The following is a 21,287-nucleotide window of genomic DNA, read 5'->3' as shown; positions in this document are numbered from 1 at the left end:
CAGAGGAGGATTCTACCCATTCATCCTTGTGGAAGCACATGCAACTCGAGAAGATGAAGTGAGAAAGCGCATGCAGTACCTGGTCATCTCAGAGTCAGGGAGCAGGCCTAGGTGGTAGTGGGGGTAGGGAGCTGAGAGAAGGAAGCTTTTGTCACACTCAACAGGGGAATAGTGCCTGGGAGAAGCAGGCTTATCACACAGTTTGTTCACAGTGCTGTAAACAGGTTCCGGAGGCCTGGTGATACAAGAGGAAGAGAAAGAGATGTATGGTTAGCACACACACCGAAAAACTATGCAACTAGTAGCATTTCACCATATGCAAAAGTAAAAATCCAAAACAATGCCTTGGGCTTCATTAGGTCTGAGTTAAGAATCTTTTTAGGAAACAGGATCTCTGGTTAGAAATTAGAACTTTGGCTGACATATGGCTTGATTAAAATTCATATGCCAGATACCTCAATGGAGTCATAATGAACTTATAAATGCCATGCCTTTTTGGATAATCCAGTCTGAAATGCGAAACTTTGGGATAGTCTGACATAGCTCCTTCTTAAACTTTAGTCTCATCCTTAATGCGAATTTCAGAGCCCTTCCCTGACCACCTTTGCCAGGATACCCTCGTATTTTTCACAGCACCTATTCATACTTCATAATTTTTTTTCTCAGCATGACATGATCTTTTCTTGCTTAGTTTAATTTATTATTGCCACTCTCACTACACCATAAATTTTATGAGTACAGAGACTTTAGGTATTTTGTTAGTCACCTAAAATAGATTTCAAAAATATTTGTTGAATGCATGTATGAATGAATATATGAATGCAAATTTCCACAATGATATTGCAATTTTTTTTGAGGGGGAGAGGTTGGCCTTATCTAGGAATCTAATAGCTTATATGATCTGAGTTGTTCCTCCATATATTTATTCATAGATTGTCCCCAAACAATTGATTTCAGAGAGTTTTCTACAAAGGATAATCATTTTACTAAAATTTCTATTAAATGAATTAATATAGAGATACTGAAACATTATCTAAAATAGCAACATTTTTATACTTATTACTTACAATCATGCATAGATAAATTTTACCTATAATTTTAGGTCAAAGATCCATGTAGTACAAAGTCCTTGGTTATTAAAGAAAAAATCTCACAGCTCTATCCTCCGCTCTTTTAACACATAGTCTGAAATTGCTACAAATATCTTCCCTTTAAGATAAGAATTGAAAGTTATAAATTTAAATGGAATAACTATCTAGCAGTTTGGGCCATGGAGCCAGGAAGGGCAAGCTTGGCTGGGAAGTTAAGGAACAGGTCAGGACACAGGGCAATGCCCATGAGGCCAGACCCGAGGGAGGCAAATAGTACCCCTTGGGGCCATGAGACACCAGAGACAACAACTGGTGGCCATGTGCCTGAACAGACGTACAGGAAGTGTAGGTGGCAAACTCAGTGAGGACACAGTCAGTGTTTCTGTAGCTCCAGCCCCCAGCATGGCACCTAATATACAATAGGTGCTCAATCAATGCTTTCTTAACTGAATGCAAAAGGAGAGCAGGGAGGAAAAGGGGATAAGCAAAGTATTAAAAACAAACTTGACCTAATTTATAATATTACTAGTCATGGCTTAGACATACTGTCTAGAGAATTGGATTCTTCCCTAACACAAAGCTTTCCACCACATAGAGATACCTTCATCTGTTCATTGTACCACACAGTAGAGGGGCTCAGGGGTGAGTAGGAGGAATATAGAGGCCTATTTTGTCTTCCAGAATAATAATCTCAGTGGTAAAATGAGGTACTTTACAAAGGAGTTGGCTCGTTCTATCCCAGTGGCTATTACAGTAACGTTTACAAGAATTTCAAGTTTCTTAAATAGGATAGCCAAAATTGTTCTTACTTCAGGGAGGCTGGCATACATTCTTCGTTAAGACAAGTACTCCATTTTCAGAAAAACCTAGTAAGTTTGTAAATTTCTGTTTATCAATTATACATTCACACAATTTATAATGATAAACACCAGCCTGTAAAAAAGGCAGCTGAGAAATCATTCTTAGAGAGTGTTTTTATCAATTTTTATAAGTAATTCACTTGTGTGAAGTGATATAAAAGGAAAGATACTTTCAGTTAGCTATTGCAATACATCTTTTAAAACAGTCAGATTGGATACTGTTCTTGATTTTTCAGGGGCCTGTTTTTGCTTTGTTGATATATTCAACTTTATGAAGATATATGTGTATTTCCCATGGTCTTGGAGACAGAAAGACCTATGATGCTGGTCAGATACTGAAAGCTGCTTTGGGAGATCACAGTCTTTTCCGTACCTAAAATGTGGTCGTCCACACAAAAATTCAGCTTGGAAAGGGCTTTGTATTAATAAGCTGCATAAATATCAATTAAATAAGAAATGGTGAGGAATGTATGAGCTCTATGGGAATTATTCTGTGTAGGTTATCACAAGAGGACCTGATATTATTGTCCAACTTTTCCACTCTGAGATCCAGCCGCTGTGGCAGAGAGGGCTGGATTGCCTCTCAAACATCCATTTGCTTCTTTTTCTTAGTAATAGAAACCCAATTTCCACTGGTCACTTTTCTGGTAATAAAGACTTTATTTCTCAGGCTCCCTTGTAGGTAAATATGGCCCCATGAAGACGTTCAGCCTCATGTGATTTGAGCAGAAGGGTTTTGTGGGACTCCTACGACGGCTGCTTAAATGGAAGCAGATTTAGTTGGGATCCTGAAATTTTGCTGTCTCCCACTTCTTACCTCTGCTGACCTAGAACACAGTTATGATGGCTGGAGCTTCAATGGTCATCTTGGACCATGAAGCAACCTTGAGGATGATGGCAAACGTTATAGATATTGGAGCATAATGGTAGAGCCTGTGCCATTGATGATATGAAGTGACATTATACTACCTCTGGAGTACCTACCTCTGGATTTCTTTCATGCAGGATAAAAATAAACTATCTTGTTTAAGCCATGTAATTTTTTGTTATATAAACAGGACCTGGGCCGGCCCCGTGGCTTGGCGGTTAAGTGCGCGTGCTCTGCTGCTGGTGGCCCAGGTTCAGATCCCGGGCACGCACCGACGCACCACTTCTCCGGCCATGCTGAGGCCGCATCCCACATACAGCAACTAGAAGGATGTGCAGCTATGACATACAGCTATCTACTGGGGCTTTGGGGGGAAAAATAAATAAAATCTTTAAACAGGACCTAATATTAACAGATAAACTCCTACAAAATGTAAGACTGATAATCTAATACAAAGAAATAACTATTGATAGGGTCTACCATAAGGTGCTAATACGTTTAATTATGTCAGAGGTTCATCTAACACCTTCTCTATACATATAAAAATATAAAGAATACTATTTTCTGACTATATAATTTAGAGCCTGTGACTGTTAAGAGAACTCACTGCATCTTTGTTTAAAAATATTACATATATAAAATTGTAACTGATCTAAACCACCAGCACAGGGCCTAAGAATAAAGGAACCAATGTCTTCTTTTAGGTCATAAAACATTTTCATGATGATGTCATTTCAGTAACATTGCACTTTCTGCCTGGGAGGGCTGATACAATTTTCTCAGTCTGATAGTGACTCAACAGACCAAGAAAATGATGTTACCAATTTTCCCCTAGTCCTTTTACCTCAGTAGTGCTATATTTTGAGACAAATCATCAGAATCAAAGCTGGCTAATACATATCTAAAGAAAAAAGTCGTACTTGTCTTGTACTCAATTAAATTAAAGGAAAAACTTTTACTGTTGACACTACAATAAATTCAAGACAATAAAAATGAGGCTCTGTACATTGTATGTATATTTACCTATATCCTAGTGGGACCATTTTATGGATGTAATATGACTTCATAACTCACATATTTTGTAGATTTGGTGTTTGAGCAGACTTAACTACCTCAGATATTACAAAGAGGCTCTTTACGTAGTCACTTCCAGAATTGTTTCATAGTAGATTGATTCCTTGCCTAAACTAATTACTCATGAGTCAAAGTCTTACCAACGCAGAGACACAACTACTGATATTGCATGCTCATTTTTACCTATCATTCAGTCTCTTATTCCTTCCCTATTTATTTACATGTTATTTTGTACAGTCATTGGCAAAAGAGTAGACATTTCAAATCCAGTTTCTTTTCTTGATTGTGAGAACACTTGATATCTCAAAAGATGGGTAGATGAAAAAACATCAAAACAAAAAACACTTGACAAACTTGACAAAGCCTTCTTGCAATATTGACAACATCCTCTTGCAACCAAACAACTAAATTAAAAATATCAGTGAAAATCTCCTTTCAAGTGGCATGAAACGGGGTTCACATTTGAAGATTTCTGTCTGCTAGCTTAATCACAATTCCTAGGATTCTATCATGTATTATGTACTATACAAGTACAATATCCGGTGAGTACTACAATAAGCTGTAGTCCAAACATATGGAATGGCACATAGCAGGTAATTGAGAAATGTTTCTTTGAATGAATGGATAATTATTTATTTATTTATTTATTTATTTATTTATTTATTTATTTATTTATTTTTACCATTCTCCATTCAGAGAAATGAAAAAAAGACTTCTGGCTCTTTCAAGGAAGCCATAAGTTATTCTGAATCTCCTAACTAGGTTTAAAATTTTTAGACCATCATTAATTCTCACAGGTTATATAGAAGGACAGAAACCCCAACGTTGTCAGGAACTGAGGACTTTAAGTACATGGTGAGAACGGTTCATCCACTCTCAGAGGGATGGGCTTCATGTATGTGCAAGGCCAGCTACAGCAATGCCTGTCCCCAGTTCCTGTGAGAGTCATCCACGGGCACGGGGCTCCTCAAAGACTTCTCAGCCCAGAGTTCCAGAAAGCCTAATGCTGGCAGTCGGCATTCTTAGCATTTCCCTGCAGTTATATTCTCTGTGACCTCTCTGCCAGACGGACAAAAAATGCCAATTTATGAGCTGTCACTGGGATCTGGGTGGCAGGAACAGATGCCACCATCACTTCCCATTTACTCAGTAAAGAAGTGCCATGGGGAAATGACTTTCAGCAGTGTGACTCAGGGAGTCACTATTGACAGGGCCTGTTTATCCTGTTATAAACCTCCAGAGTCGCCTAGGTCATAAGGTGATGAATATGGAAATCCAACTGAGGTACCTGCTGGCTCTCTTCATTCTGTGGATGCCTCCAGAAGGAGGGGAAAGTAGTTAGAGATATTAGTGTAATCTCTAAGTGAATTTATAAACAAATCATTTATCTTTCTGTCCACTTATCAGGGGCCATAGATAAATTGTCTTGCAGTCTCCAGTGCTGAGCCATCAGCATATATTTGCATATCTATGGGTTTATAATTGCAGACTCTTATAGCACATAATTAGCACCCCCTGGCCCTTGGTGATCTCTCTCTTCTCTGAACTCCATTAGCACTTGCTATTTGTTCTGCTTCCTCGGCATTTTCAATGGCTAATCCACAATGCTGGTGTATTAGAGGGAGGTGCCTCATCTAACCCTATTCTAAGGAAAACTACCTTGCCTGCAACTGCCCCTTCCCCTTTGCCCCACTTGAATCCAGCCCAACTCAGTCCCCTCCCCAGCCAAAGCTGCTTAGACCAAGATTGGGCCGCTGACTCTGCAATCCGGACCTGTATGGTAATGGCAGGGCTCAAAAAAACAACAAACAAAAAAAACAACTAGGCCAATTGGATTCTCCTATGGAATGTGAATAAAGGGCAAAAAAATGAATTATCATCTGGTAGCATAAGGGAAAGATGCAGATATATAGAGGGTAGCTGTAGCTGTGATCCCTACTTGTAGAGCACCAGAGTGAAGCTCTACGAGATTTTGTTGCAAAAGGATCTAGAGGTTCCTTGAATCTAGAATAACAGTCTGGGTTTATTCTTTAAGGGGTCTATTAGGTCTCATGCTATTGAATGTCTCTGTTGCTTCCCACATAGTATTAGTTGTATAATGAAAATCAACTACTACCTCTCACCCTATTCTTTTACTGGATCTTAGGTGAGATCTCTTGCTTGCAATCAATAGAGTGAAAATAAATCAGGCACTTTGTTTGTTTGTCTGTTTGTTTATGCTATCCCTTTCAGAACACTTCAACTAGACTATGCCATTCACAGGCAAAAGACAAAACCTTGGACTACTATGTAATTCTAATACCAGACTGATCTTGTCTTTAAAATTCTGATATTTGTTCATTATGTATTATTTTGCATTAATTTTATTTTCTAAAATATTGCTTTAAAATATTACTATCTTAATTACTGACTTTTTGGTGCCCTTTTGTTTTGCTCCTAACGTGCATACTTCACTTGCCTCACCCTAGTCCCAGCCCTGTATCAGAGACAATAAATGTTTAACACAATGATTATGATGACAATGATGGTGATTGTAAACACTTATCTGTGTAGCACCTGAAGATACAAGGTCACAGAAATAGGACTCCCTTCTTTTAGAGGTGACAGTAAGAATGACTCATACTTTATTGAGTTTTCCTTTAAAGTAATTCAGGCTTTATTGAGTCCCTCCATTAAACGGACTGCTCTCAAAGCCCTCAGGCAGTGTTAGGCAGGGCCCTCATCTCAATGTCATACTTGCTTCACAAGGCTCTTTCTTTCTCTACTATTATCTCCTAGAGGATCAGGACCAAATCTCATGTATCTTTGTTTCCCCATAGCTTTCCTGAATGTAAGAATGTATGGATGAAGCACTGTCATAGAAAAGAAATAAAGCTGTGACAGAAAAAGTGATCGGTACTTTTTATTCTCTCTTTCTGAGCTAGATTTAAATGGAAAAGTCTAAAATTGCAGTAGGAAGGATTTGGGTTATATATTTGTATGCCTTTCAGTATAAATCTCTCTGTCATATAGACTGATATGGATAAATCTGTAAACCATTCAGATTTTCCAACCCTCATCCTGCTGTGGCCTTCCTTGGCTGCCCTAAATGTGAAGGGAGCATCTAGCCCTATGTGCTACATTAGCAGGCCTTAGGACCAAACTACACTAATGATGGCAGCTGGGATGCCAAGGGCTTGAATGCCTAAGCATCTAGCACATTGTCTGACATGATTTGGAGGAAAAAGTCTTTTAACCTTACAAGAGTGATTCATACTCCTCTTTACAAATAATACACTGTATTTTGGGCCAAAGATTTGGAGAAGTAAACATAAGAAGATTGAACTCTAGGCCTGGGCTAATAGGTCTTAAGGGCAGAATTTTGGGAAGCCTAAAAGTAACTAGGGAATAAAAGAGAATATAGGACCAGGTTATGAACTATGTGGTTCAGCATGTGAATTTGACATCATAATGATAAGGATTAAGGAAGAGGCTGACTTCTCTCACATTGAAACTTAAGCAGAAAAGCGTCAGCCATTTGGTGAAGGTGCTAACAGGAACTTAAAGTATGATCTAGAGAGATCTGGAGAATGGATTAGTGTAGATGGTTTGTAAGAACCCACTTATCCCCCTAATTCTAAGCACCATCAGATTGGGCCCCCAAGGACTTCCCCTGTGGCCCTTGGAGTAGATGCCTATTTGCGCCATACTCGCTTAACTATTCAAAACTTAGCTTCCTCATTTTAATGATATTAAAAAGCTTTCTCTGTAAACCAGCAAAGTTGTAAACTGTAAAATTATACACAGGAGTAAATTATTATGAAACAGTGTGGTGAGTGCAAAGAAAAAGAGCTGGGTTTAGATTCCATTTCTTCCAAACTCTAACCTGTGTGACCTTATGCTGTTTCTTAACTTCTCTGAGCTTTGGCATCCTCAGCTGGAAAGTAGGGAGAGTAATATCAGCCTGAGGGTGGCTGTGAGAAACAGGAAGAATGCAGGTAAAGCACCTGGCTCAGTGCAGGGCATTCACTGTGAGCTCACCAAATAGCAGCCAGTATTATCTCAATTGTTACTCTCAAGCACTCATGCTCACAGGGATGCAGAGCCCCTGAGAATGTTGCTCCCAATCAGGCAATTCACACTAGCACTTTAATGTAATGTGGTTTCTCTACAAGAGAGCTGAACACAGAAAGTAAAAATCAGTGGATTTTAGGATCACAAAATGCACTGCATAGTGGTGCCTTCTAAAGACTCACTTTTGCTCCTGATATTGAAAAGGTAGTTGATCCTCTATCATGGCTGTGGAGGTTGATGCTCAAGTTTCTCTGAACTTCTCAATTATTTTCACTGCCTCTAAAAAGATATCATCCCCAACTCTACCCCCTAATTTGTGCCTGCACCTTCATAATGATTTGCTCTCCTCTATGGCTCACAGCTGGGGTGTCAGATCCACTTGTTGGGCCATAAGTAATTTGTTATTAATAATAGTCCATGTCCCATAATCTATAAATATTTGCTTTTTAAAAACAGAAATTAGGATTGGTTCACCATTTTTTCTATACAAACATCAGTCTCAGTTATATTTTATTATGTTTTCTTATTGAGGAGAGAAATGGCAGAGTAAGAGCTGCACCATTTAAAGTCATTTTGAAAGTTTTGAATTATTAAGGTGTTTTATTTCCTCAAAGAATGCTTGGATTTTAACAAAATTGGGTCCTCTCATGACAGTGGGTTATAAATGGTTCATGCAGTGTTTTACTGGAATAAGACATTGAAAGTCAATGACCTTGACAATGGCGACTGTCACAAGTATATTTCCAAAGAGAATAGGGATCGCCGTACCTTGGTATTAGGTGGGTGTGTCCAGCTACAGTAGTATTTTTGTGGCATTCTGGAAGATGTTGAAACAAATATTATCTAAGATGCACAGGGTCAGTATTATGTCCAGACCAAGGCCTTCAAGATATAGATTTGAATTATTTAAGGAAAGATCAATATGTCCTATCATAATGTTTAAACTCTTACATTTTTCTAACCCTACTTTTAAAGGTTTTTTTCTTAACTCACCTCATAGGATAAAATATAAATTCACAAAAAAAGCAGGTTAATAGTTAGCTAGTATCTTGATAGAAAATATATTTTTAAGCAGCATAAAATAAATAGAAGTCACATAAAAGATGAGAGATTTGACTACTATACAAAAATTTAAAAGCAATGAAGTAAAAATCCTCATAAACAAGCAATAAGCTGGGGAACTATCTGCTCAAACATATTTGTCAATATTTTTACGATGCTCCTACAATTCAATAAGAAAAACCATAAATTTTCAATAGAAAATAGATAAATGTTAGCATCCAATCACAAAAGAGGAAATACAAATGACAAATAGACACACAAGTATAAATATTTAACCTCACTAAGAATAAAAATAATGCAAATTAAATGATATGCCTTCTTTGCCTGTTTAAAAATAACAAAGGATTTTAAAATCAATAAATCACAATTTAGTTGTGGTATGGTGAGATAGACACTCATATTGCTGGTGCTATGGAGCGTAAAACCCCCTTACAGCATTTCAAGCAAGCAGTTTGGCAATATATTTCAGGAGTTTTAGAAGCAATCCTGCCCTTTGGTTCAGCAATTCTACCTCTAGTGTGCAATCCTAAGAAGAAAATTAAAAATGTGGACAAAGGTTTCCATGGAGAGAAAGTCATTGTGGTTTGTGATAAGAGCAAAACGCGACAAAGCAAAACAAAAGGAAACAATCGAAATATTCAACAAGGAGATAAAGGTATAGAACGTAAAATATGTCCACATGATGGTTTATTATTTAGCCATTAAAATTAACACTCATGAAAAATTTTAATGATATAGGAAAATGCTTTATTTTATAATGATGAATAAAGTGGAGTACAAAATTGTATATAGGGCTGTGGGGACAGTGGGAGGTGAAAGTACCTAATTCTCTTACAATGTGGGAGAGACTGGACTAAGAAAATGTGAAAGAAAACATGGTGGAAAATAAGGATCCTAGTGCAGGGTTGGGGGGGAGGGTTGTGACAGAGGGCTTTCTAGGAAGTGGTAATAAATAGTATGTGCAAAGTTCAAGAGGAATCTAAAAACATGCCTCATTTAGGAAGTTTGTTAAAGGCTTGAGTAGGAGCCAGACTTGAAAAGGTAGGTGGGTCTTGAGTACAATTCTAATATCCACAGGTGAGGGGAAGTCACGAAGGTTAGTGCTCTTCTGAATGCAACGAAGGAGTTCAGTCATTTGGGCTGTTCGTTTGCATATTCATTCATTCATTTCATAAATATTTACTAAAGGCCTACTCTGCACCAGGCCCGGAGAGAGGTACTAGATATATAGCAGTCAATAAGATAAAATGTTCCCTCTGCTCAGTGAGCAAACATTTCATTTGCAAGGAAATTTGATTGCAAGGAACAGAGACTTATTCGAGCTACTTCAGGCACAGGACGTAGATGCATGGGACCTGAGAAAAAGCTGAACCGTCAGAGATCAGGAAGAGTGAGATTGAATGAGCTGGATCTTTGCTCTAGAGCTTTCCCATCAAGGTAACAGCTTTTCTGTTTGTGTTACTTCTTTCTCCTCTCTCTGCCCACCACTTTCTTTAACTGCTAATTTATAAAAGAGATACTCTTTACCTTACAGTTTCTACTTGCTCTTAGTTTCTGCTTCCTAATAATGTCAACTTACAAACAACTCACAATGGGCCGTCTGGCCTCCTTTACAGCATTACCCATTAGCTTCACCTTTCACTGATAGTTGCATATTTGGCCTGCTTTTCAATTAAAAATTCCTAAGAGAGAATTTGATAGACCTATTTCACTTTTTTGAGTAAACCATGTTATTGGTCACTGGCTAGCCTCTGGATTGGCATCCTCATGGTCAAGTATACACTCTATCCATTCAAGTCTGGCTGGGGGATGAGCCACATGATCCTTTTGGGTTTGCCCTTTCAACAGGGCTGTAGGCAGCATACCACTGTCTGAGGTGAGCTGGGCATTCCACTGGTATTCTTAGGTTTGGTCCATGGAGTAACTACCCACATCTCTATATTCTCACCCAGTACTGTTCGAAGATGGTATAGAGAAAGAAATCAAGGTCATTCCTTTTGAAGCAAAATTTGGAAAAACAAAAGAGAAGAGTTTGAATGATAGAAGGAAAAATATGGGGAACATCACAAAGCTCCCCCTAAAAGAAGGCCCAAATCTTAATATCCCCCCAGTGTTTCTTTCTGCTTATCATGGTATTAAAATATAATATTACAGAATAAAAACTCTTCCTCTACAATAGTCATTTTCTTTCCTCAGAGGCTCCAAGATTATTTATATCTGTAATGTTTAGACTAAAGTTTCCGAAATCCGATAAGATCTTGAGTTTTAAAATTCACACCCACCTGAGAATTTCTGAATATGTTTAGCCAAATCATATCTTCTAAAATAGAAAGCAAAATATTAATTCAACTATATACTAGTTGAATTCATATATTCATGTACATATACATACACTATACATACACTATACATTCAGCTATGCCAATTTTACATTATCAATACAGACTCTATAGGGGAGAAAACCCCTTATGCCTTTAACTGAAGGAAACCTCAGCTTGAGTATAACAGCAGCTCCCTAGAAGGAAAAAAAATGGTCAAATATAATTCTCTACTTATCAACAGGAAGGATGAGGTGGCTTTTACCAAATCCCTTAAATAGATTTCTTTCTCATACCTTTGCAATGGTATATTTTTCTTTATTTTATGCAGCTGTCACCATTTACTGTTCTAGGCCTGTTATTGCAAGCGGGTTATAAAGATTGCGTGGTGGCCGGGAAGAAAGGATAAGACATCCATAAGAACAAGACATTGCTGAAGCACTGCCTTGCTCTCTTTGGAGAGGACTACTTACTAAGAAGGATTTCTACTAGGATTTCAGACCAAGACATAGACTCAGGTCACAAATTTCCACGTGTTGATGGTTCACATCTATCTAAAATTTACATATATTGGTCCTTTCTTCCAAGCCCATAGGTTAGGAAGTTCCTGTGAATGTATGTATAACTTGTTCCTGGTTTCTAGCAGTGTCTCATTCCTCTTTTTGCTATATAGCCTCCTGAAACACACACTTGATTGCAGATTTTTCTCTCTTCTAAACTCCCATACAGTATATTCTTCATGATATGCCACTTGGTTTCGTACTCTGATATATTTTTAATAATGATAATAATAGTAATAATAATTTACATATGTCTCGGTAACTTACTATGAGGCAGGCCCTATGCTACATATGATTTATATATCATATATCATGTGATCCTCCTACGAATCTTCAGAAATATGTACTACTATTATCTGCATGGCTTAGCACTACCTTGCCTCATCTCACATGGCTGACTTGTTAGTGGTTGGGCTGCCCTTTGAACCCAGGCAAGTTGTCTGGCTACAAAGCCTGAGTGTGTAACCATTATGTTTTATTTTTTTTTTTAACTCTGTTTCTAGCATCTACTTTCCCTCAATTTCCCTCTAATTATTTTTCTTGGTCATCTTGGCAATTATAGTTCCTATTTTTCTAAAGGCAGTAAAGAATAGAACAAAAAGAGCAAGCTGTGAGTCTGACAATCTAGATTCAAGTTCTGGCCGCATCGCTTATAAACTGTGTGATCTTGGGCAATGTGTTTACCTCTATGTCTCAGTTTCTTCCCTCATGATCAAGAGGAGTGCCTACCTCTTAGTGCCTTACGAGTCTTAGATGAAATGATGCTTGCATAGAACTTAGCACAGTGCCTAGCAGGCGCTGAGTAAATGTTGGGACTATCACAAGTATTTAGACAGGAAATCAGGCACTTGGCCATCTAGTTTGTATGTCCGTCTCTTGTCATTTTTGTGGATGTGAATTCATTCTTAAAAGATGATTTTCCCTTATGATGACACAACCATGTTTCTGCCCATGCCCAGGGTTGCCGGATTTAGCAAATAAAAACATGTACAGAATGCTCAGTTAAATTTGAATTTTGGGAAAACAATGAATAATTTCTAATATAAACATGCTAATATTGCATGGGACATATTTATACTAAAAACTGTTCATTGTTTATCATTGTTTAAATTCAGTGTTGAAATTGAAATTTAACTGGGCATCATTACTTTATATGGCAACCATCTGGCCCCTTTGCCATGCAAGCTCCCCTATGTTGCTGGTACTCTGCCTTCCAGCATATACATTCACACTGTAGTATAATTTACTTGTTTACTCTGACTCTCCTTTTGATTTGCTGCATTCTTTTAAGTCAGCAAGTGTGCTTAATTTATTTTTGTTTTCCTAGAGCACAACACTATATTTTTGTTTTATCTATGCCCAAACTCATAGTATACCCAAATCTGTACATAAGCATGCAGATATACAATCTTTAAATGAAAATTTGATATTATATACACAATTATGCTATTGCTTTTATCTTTAAATTTTACAATGTATATTAGACATCCTTCCAAGTCAGTGCACATAGCATCACCTACCTTTTGTCTAATAACTGCAAAGGCCCTCTTCATACACTAGTGGTGGTATAAGCTACTGAACCTATGACCCAGAAATCACACATCCAGGAATCTGTCCTACAAAACTGAGTACAATAGGTGTACATAGAATGTCATTGTCACAAAGTTTATTAAAGCAAAACACTGGAAAAAACAGATATATTCATCACTATTGGACAGACATATAGGCATTAGAAACATTGTTTTGGAAGCAGATTTGATGACATGGAAAGATATTTACAACACATTTTTAAGTGAAGAAAGCAGATTAAAATAGGATATATAGAGTTTAATCCAGTTTTTGTAAATAAAAAATATAAAGTATGATTCCAATTTTATGTAATAGATAATGAGAAAAAGAGTTTGGAAGCATATGCTAGGGAATTTGCTGAATATCATTTCTGGGAAATATGTCTACATAAAATTTTCATTTTCTCTCAATATTGCATGTTTCCTAAATGATTTTTAAATGACATTAAAAATTGTTCATCATATAAGCTGAGAGATAAAAAGCCATAAATCTGCATGGGTAGTATGATGTCAATTTTGTAAGAAGCATATCTATATGTCTATATGTCTATATGGAAAAGCCACTGAAACGTTAACAGTGCTTTCTCTGAGTGCTGGAATTATAGGTGATTTTGATTTCCTTAATCATATTTTCCTGTATTTTTAAATTATTTTTTTAAAATATTTTTTCTACTGCAGAAGACTGTTACAGATTTGCATTGGGTCTTGTTCAATTCAGCCCCAAAGATCTCATATTCTCAAACAACTCAGAAATAGAAAATATAAATTTTCCCACCTTAGGGCTAATTTTTCATTAATAATGAGCAACTTTTATTTCTATGTGATGCACAGGTACTAACAAGTATTATAAGAGTGGTAAAGTGGCATTATGAATAATTGCTTATGACTAAAAGGATGGCTTCACTGGCATTACCATATTTGCTATTTAAATTTGTCAGAATCTCAAGTGTCTTCAGTTATGCAAATACATTCAGTTATTAAGAAGATTCCAGGTAAAGTTTAGTCTACTTTAGGGAAATTACGTGCTAGGTAAAATCCTTTTATAGAAATGATGACAATTAAAATACATTTATAGCAACTGTAGTCTTTTTTACCAAAGCACCTACTCATTCATTTAACATGTATTTACTGCACTTAGAAAACATACAGGGACCTATGAACATGGTAGAAAGAGAAAGAACTTTCAGGCTACAAGATCTAGGTTTGAGTACCGTTCTGCGACTTAGCTGTGTAACTCTGAGGAAGTTACCTACATTGTCTGAATCTTGGCTGCCTTATCTAGAATATGGCTTAATACGACCTGCTTTATAGGACTGCTATGAGATTAAATGAGATACAATGTGCCAAGCCTTAACAAATCGCTTCCATATGATAGGCACTCAGTAAATAACTATTTTTATGTAGCAGATACTAACCTAGGTAATGCGGAAGATAAAAATCTGATCCAGACATAGATTCTTCCCTCATGCATCACTTTGTCTTGGAGAAAGGATGCGAATATGTGCGTGCATGCACACTTGTGTGTGTGTGTGTGTGTGTGTGTTTAATAAAATCAAGCTAAAAATGGTTAAATGTGATGGGAGGAAAAGACAGACTGTCTTGGGGATTGAAATGAAGAGGAAATGATATCCAGCAGGGAGAATTAGGGAGAATTTTAGGAGGATGGATCATTGGAGCTGGGTCATGAAAAATAGATAGGATTTGGACATGTGAAAATGAAGATGGAAATGGCCAAGGAAAGCCTATACTTTGTCGAGGGTGCTGCAAGAGTAGGCAGAGAGGCTGGCAAAGCCAGCTAGTTATCTGGTTAAGTTGGTTGGAGCATGGGGGCATGAAGGGGAGAAGTAGAAGATACGTCTGAAAATACGGCAATGCACAACATATGAAACCATTTATAGCAGAGTTTACATTCTCATAGACAAACTCTCTCAGATCTTGGGGACGTTAAGTGGATTATGTATATTTGAGGGCTTAGAGATATTTCATCTCCTAGATTGTAACACATTTTAGTGAAACACAGACCAAGTTTGAGTCCCAACTCTACTACCTGTTAGCTGTGAAAATTTAGAGAAGTTACTTAATCTTTCTGATTTTCGGTCCTATACAATTGTGATAGATAGCATATGACAGGACTACTCTGAAAATTAATAGACAGAAAGTTTCCAAATGATTTATCTGAATGCTTGGCATTGGCAGAACTCAGCTAATATTAATTGTACTCCTCACAGTCATCAGACTACTCACCATTTCTCAAACTTCCTCTCCCTCCCTGCCAAACACATTTTTGAGATAATCATACCTATGGCCCCCCTGTTCATGTTCTGAATAATTTTAAATAAGAGATCTCTCCTTGTATGCTGTTGGCCCAAGTATTTCCAGCAGGTTGAGTGAGAGCACAAATTATGCAAAGGGCTGAGATGATTGGCATTGAAGTCCATCTGGGGAGAGACTCCGGGCCTCTCAAGGATCCAGAAAAGACCGCTTTTTTGGAGAACCCAACTAGACCAGTACATTCATGGAAATCAGAACTGCTGTTAAGTGAACTACTGGAATGCAGATACAACAATAATGAAACCAGATAGAGGAGATTTTTCTTTGTCTTTTTAAGACTATCAATAGATCTAAACCTTCCATTTACTATATCTAACCAGTCTGGAATAGATTCAGCAGATGGAAGAAATTTTAGAACGGCACATTCTGATCACAGCTAAGATGGATACCAGGCAGCAAAACTGCATGAGCGTCATAATGAAAAACAGACACAGTGAAAAGTAACAGTTGAAACATCAAAGAGCCAGTGGACTCCATAGGTTTGTGTCAAGAATCTTGTGGTCAGTTCAGGATACCTCAGTGTCCAGCAGTGTGGAATGCAGAATACAGAGTTTAGAGTAAAGTCATTCTATAATCTTCTCTTTTGTCTCCATATGAAATATTCTGTAAAATCTACATGACTTTCCTGGGCTCTGGAATTGGATTTCTTGGGTGGTGAGGTAGGGAAGGGAAGTAGTTGAATCTAAGATTATTGCAATAACAGAGGATCCTCAAATTTCTCAGTCACTATTTGGTCACATACATCATCACCTTTAAGCTTCAGAGCAACACACTTTCGCAGTGTACGTTACCTAAAGTTTTTGGATAAGGAAACTGAGGCTGAGAGAAGATCAGGTGGCACTGATGAGGGAGTGTTCACATTGTGATTTGAATGCAGGTCTCTGACTCCAGTGTTTACTATGCAATACTTCACTGAAGGATACTAAGTGGGGAAACATAAAGCAAAATAAGAATTGCCAACAGTATATGTAGTAGTTGCGTGCGTTGTTGAATCTCTGTGTTTGCAGAGGCATCTAGATCACTGGGTTCCCATGAGGAGCATCTAGTTAGACACAACAGATCCAAGGCAGGTAGGTGGCAGCCTAATATGGGTGTGGAAGTTGGATTAGAATTCTCAACCCACTTCCTCACAGCCTCTATTTTTCTGCTTTGGCATCTGTGATAGATCCATGAGATGAGCAACAGCTATTCCTGATTCTGATAGGCATTTAGCCACAAGGATATTGTCTGTTCTGCTGTAAAGTGGTAGCTCTGTACTTAAGGAACCTAGAAGTATCTAAGATTCCTTTATAAAAGCAGCTGTTTCAACATGAAAAGGGGGGTTAGGAACTAGAGTGTTTCTGAATTAGACTAACATAAGCTGCTTTTTCTGAAGCAATGTAAATAATAAAAGAGGGGGTAGGATAATTGATTGAAATATTAACTTGTGTTTTGAACTTGCTATGTTTTTTCCTCCACAAGTTTGAAGCAGATAATCAGACTTTTGTATTCCCACGCCTCACTGGAGATTGTGATACAGGAGGGGATGCAGAATTTTCCCAAAGAAACTCGCTTCCAGGTTTTTGTTCTTCAAAAGTCTGAGATCCTAAAGAATTAATGTTCAGGGAGGACTTTAAGATGAGAAGCAGGCAAGATAGAGGCCTATTACCAGATGTAATTTGATTTAAAGGAAATAAAGTAATGTGCCATTTTTTAAAAAACTTTGTGTTTGTAGAATAAAATGCATACCTGCCACAGGTATGGTGTACTTAAATAGCTAGTACTTTTAATTACAAAATCTAAACACCACTGAACAAATTCGGTGTTTGGCAACTCTTGCTCAGGAGCAATGCCCTTCCTTTGTACATTACCACTAGTACTGTCAGTGGTTAGGGTCATCTACTGTTTTTGTGAAAATTTACCCTATGGGAGAAATGCCTGTCTATGTTTTCTTCTAATGTGCTCCATTTTGCTTTTACTTCTGGTGATGATACCATTTTTCTGAAGTCAACCACATAACGAATGTAAGCCAGTGGTTCCCAAACCTGCCTGTGCATCAGAATTACCTGTGAGGGGTTTTGTTCTGTTTCTAATACTAATGTCCCAGTTCTACCCCCGGACACTCAGATTCAGCAGATCTGTGGTGGGGCTCAGGACACCGTGTTTATAAAGGTTTCACAGGTGACTAATGAGCTGTCAGAGTTTCCAACTACAATTTTAGATAGTAGAACTGTTCTTTTTGAGAAAGGTATGAATTAGTCACATTTTTGAATTGCATTATCTCTTTCAGTTCTATAGATAACAAGTATTGCCCTAAAACTTTTTGACTTGGCAGTATTTAGCTGATAAATGTTAATATCTGTAAATTGCAATTATTAAGTTCTTTTTTCAAGGGCAGGTGAGAAATTTACCTTTCATTATTTCACCAGTGAGATATAATTTTTATAAGCAGAATTTAGCCAAATATTTCTCTGTAAGCTACAGAAGACAGTGGTTCTGGGGAAGATCCTACTTTGCTTTAGTCAGGTAGGTCACATTCTCACTATGAGTTCCACACTAATTTGCAACTCCTATATAGCTCCCTTTAGTTCTTATGAATTTAAGTTCAGCATAACCTTATTAGAGCTACACTTAATATTATATGGATTTGGATATAGACTGTATGTGGAACTGTCCAACCATACATGGTCTAATGTAATAATATACAGTGAAGCCATGGAATTAATGCTACCCCAGGAACTGGGATGTACCATTAGAGATGTTGCTATGTATATACTTGATTTCTGTGCTCAAATCATGAAGGTACACAAACGTAAACACTGTATTTATTTAAAAAATTTTACAATGCCTGCATGGTAAATCTGAGTATTTGGGGAAGGTATATATTTGTGTTTACTTAACATTCTAGAATTCTTACTTGTAGAGTTTTTAGATTAAAATCAGTCACTTTAACACTTAGACTTTTCTTTTTATATAACTTTTATAGTTTGTCCTGACTTTTCTTTTTATATAACTTTTATAGTTTGTCCTGGTTTTGAATAGATTCTTCTTAATTAGGATCAATATATACTTTTAAAAGACATTGAAATATAAAGGAAACATCACTAAATCAACATAAAAATCTCAAAACCTACTCTTTAAGGCAACTGTAAATACAGTATAAATCTATGTTTTGTTGGCTAGTTGGAAGCCATTTCCCCTTCATTAACATCCTAATCTCATTCCACCATCCCTAACCAGCACTGCTAATCAATCACATCTGTAGCCGGTCCTATAATCACCATGGTGCTCTGAATCAGAAGTCAAGGCTAATAATAATAACAATAATAATAACGATAATAATGATAGTAATAATGGTTAACCTGAATGCAGCTTGTTTTGTGCCAGGCTCTGTTCAAAGTGTTTTACATAGATTACTTCATCTAATCCTGATATTAACCCACGGTATAGTCATAGATGGGAAAACGGGCACAGAGAGTTTACATAACTCATCCAAGGTCAAACAGCTAGCAAGTGGTGAACCCAGAGTTATTCTGTCTCTAAAATCTGTGCTCCTAACCAAGATGCTACCCTGCTTCTGGATTCTGGGTTCTGGATTTACCACTTACTTTCAACCTGTTGTGGGGGAAATCATGGAATCTCTATCATTTCAGATTCTCAATCTCTTAAATAGGTATAACAACATCTCTCTGCCCATTTTGTACAATGTTATAAGAACTAAATGAGAAAAAGAAAAATATCTGTGCAGTACTAGACAGATATAAGGGTTTACTAATACCACTATAAATTCAGAGCCAGGCCTCACATAATCGGCTTTGAAATCTCTGGCTATCACATTTATTTCAGCTATTTCATTTCGCCTTCATCCTTTGTCTCAAGTTGGTAAATGAGACTTTAGAAAAAGATTAGGGGGAAAAAATAAAGCAAAATATTGGACTGCAATGGATTAGTTGACAGCATGTCCATTAGGACGCAGTCTACGTGAGAAAGAACTCACATCATTCCACTTCAAGGTCAATCGAATTTAAAAACATCTAGGATGAGGCACATGTACTCGCAGGGACTGCTAAGTTGTTTTGGTAAAGACTTAAAATGTTCATTAAGGCAACCATATGGGGTCTGGTGTTATAGCCAAAATGATAGGCATTAAGGACTGAACCCTTGTCTGGAACTGCACCAACTGGGAGGTCTTACTTCTTCCCGAGGAAAGCTGAGTACCTCCCCTGAATAGGTTGTAAATGTTGCTGAGAGGGGACAATGATATAAAACTTTAGTTCTACCTTTATGGACAAAAGAAAAAACAAAGACTAACATGAAGCACAGATAAAATTCTAGAAATCTTAAAGCTAATAATGTCACCCATGCAGCACAGCAAAAAGAGCCCGACTTTGGAGTAAGTTTGAATCCAGATACTGTTATAGACTAGATGCATTACCTTTAATAGTGTGGTCAAAGATATAGATTTTGGATCCCAGCTTTGCTAATTACTAGATCCCCACTGTGTAATCAGCATCTCACTAGATTGCCTTATACACACCGCACATTTAACATTTCCAAAAACAAACTCTTGATGTTTATCCCCAATCTTCCATAGTCTTCCCCTTCTTAGTAATAACAGCTCCACTATGCTGTTGCTCAGGCCACAAACTCTGTTTCAGCCCCCACATAGTTTAAAGATATTACTCTATTGTCTTCTGGCTTGCATTAGGTTTCACAAGAATTCTATTTTTATTATGTTCTGCTCTTCATAATATCTTTGGGCTTGGTTGAGACTCCCAGACCAATATGACTACAATTTTCATCAAATGTTAAAAAATTTTGACTATCTGATATGCCAAAGTCTGTGTTTTCTGGTGCCACAAGTTACTAGAATTTTTTTTTTTAAGTCTTTTTACCCTCTGTGTTTCATTTGGATAGGTCCTATTGCTATGCCTTAAAGTTCACAATCCTTTCTTCTGTAGCATCTATTGTGATACTAATTTTCACTTCAGACACTATTTTTTCATCACTCAAGGTTTAATATAGGTTTACTTCATATCTTCCATTTCTCTTCATTCACATCTCTTTCCCTACTTTTTTGAGAGATTGACCATATTTATAATAGCTTTTTAACCTTCTTGCCTGCCAATTCTGTCATGTCTATCACTTCTGGGTCTGTGTCTGTTGGTTTATTTTTCTCTTGATCATGGATCATATTTTCCTATGGAAGACAGGTTGGGGACAAACATCAAGAGTTGGTTTTTGGAAATGTTAAGTGTGCGATGTCTATAAGGCAACCAAGTGAGGTGATGATTAGGCAGTGGGGATTTAGGCATTTATCTTAAAGAAATATATAATCAAGAGATGGGGTCAGAAAGATTGTACAAGCATAACCTGTAATAAGAAAATCCTAGAAACAACCTAGATGTCCAAAAATAGGAAAGTAGTTAAGTAAATTATGGTTCTTCTATATTATAAAGCTACTAAAAATATGTTTTTGAAAACTATTTAAGGACATGAAAAATGCTCAAGATAAAATGCTAA

At 37.2% G+C, this 21,287-nt stretch overlaps 1 protein-coding gene across 11 annotated transcripts in view; it reads right to left on the bottom strand.

Annotated features, from left to right (window-relative positions):
• The window catches only part of DLG2 (discs large MAGUK scaffold protein 2), a 1,867,373-nt gene that overhangs the window by 430,941 nt on the left and 1,415,145 nt on the right, over positions 1 to 21,287 (bottom strand). For 7 of the 11 annotated variants that reach the window (XM_058545485.1, XM_058545490.1, XM_058545494.1 and 4 more), the window contains one exon: positions 80 to 235. The exons of the other annotated variants lie outside the window; for them this stretch is intronic. In XM_058545485.1, coding sequence (XP_058401468.1) covers positions 80 to 235 — 156 coding nt within the window. The remainder of the gene's footprint in view (positions 1 to 79; positions 236 to 21,287) is intronic. 11 annotated transcript variants of the gene reach the window in all.

Source organism: Diceros bicornis, chromosome 7 (assembly GCF_020826845.1).
Source record: "Diceros bicornis minor isolate mBicDic1 chromosome 7, mDicBic1.mat.cur, whole genome shotgun sequence".
Lineage (NCBI taxonomy): Eukaryota > Metazoa > Chordata > Mammalia > Perissodactyla > Rhinocerotidae > Diceros > Diceros bicornis.
This window is presented reverse-complemented; position numbering and strand designations above follow the sequence as displayed.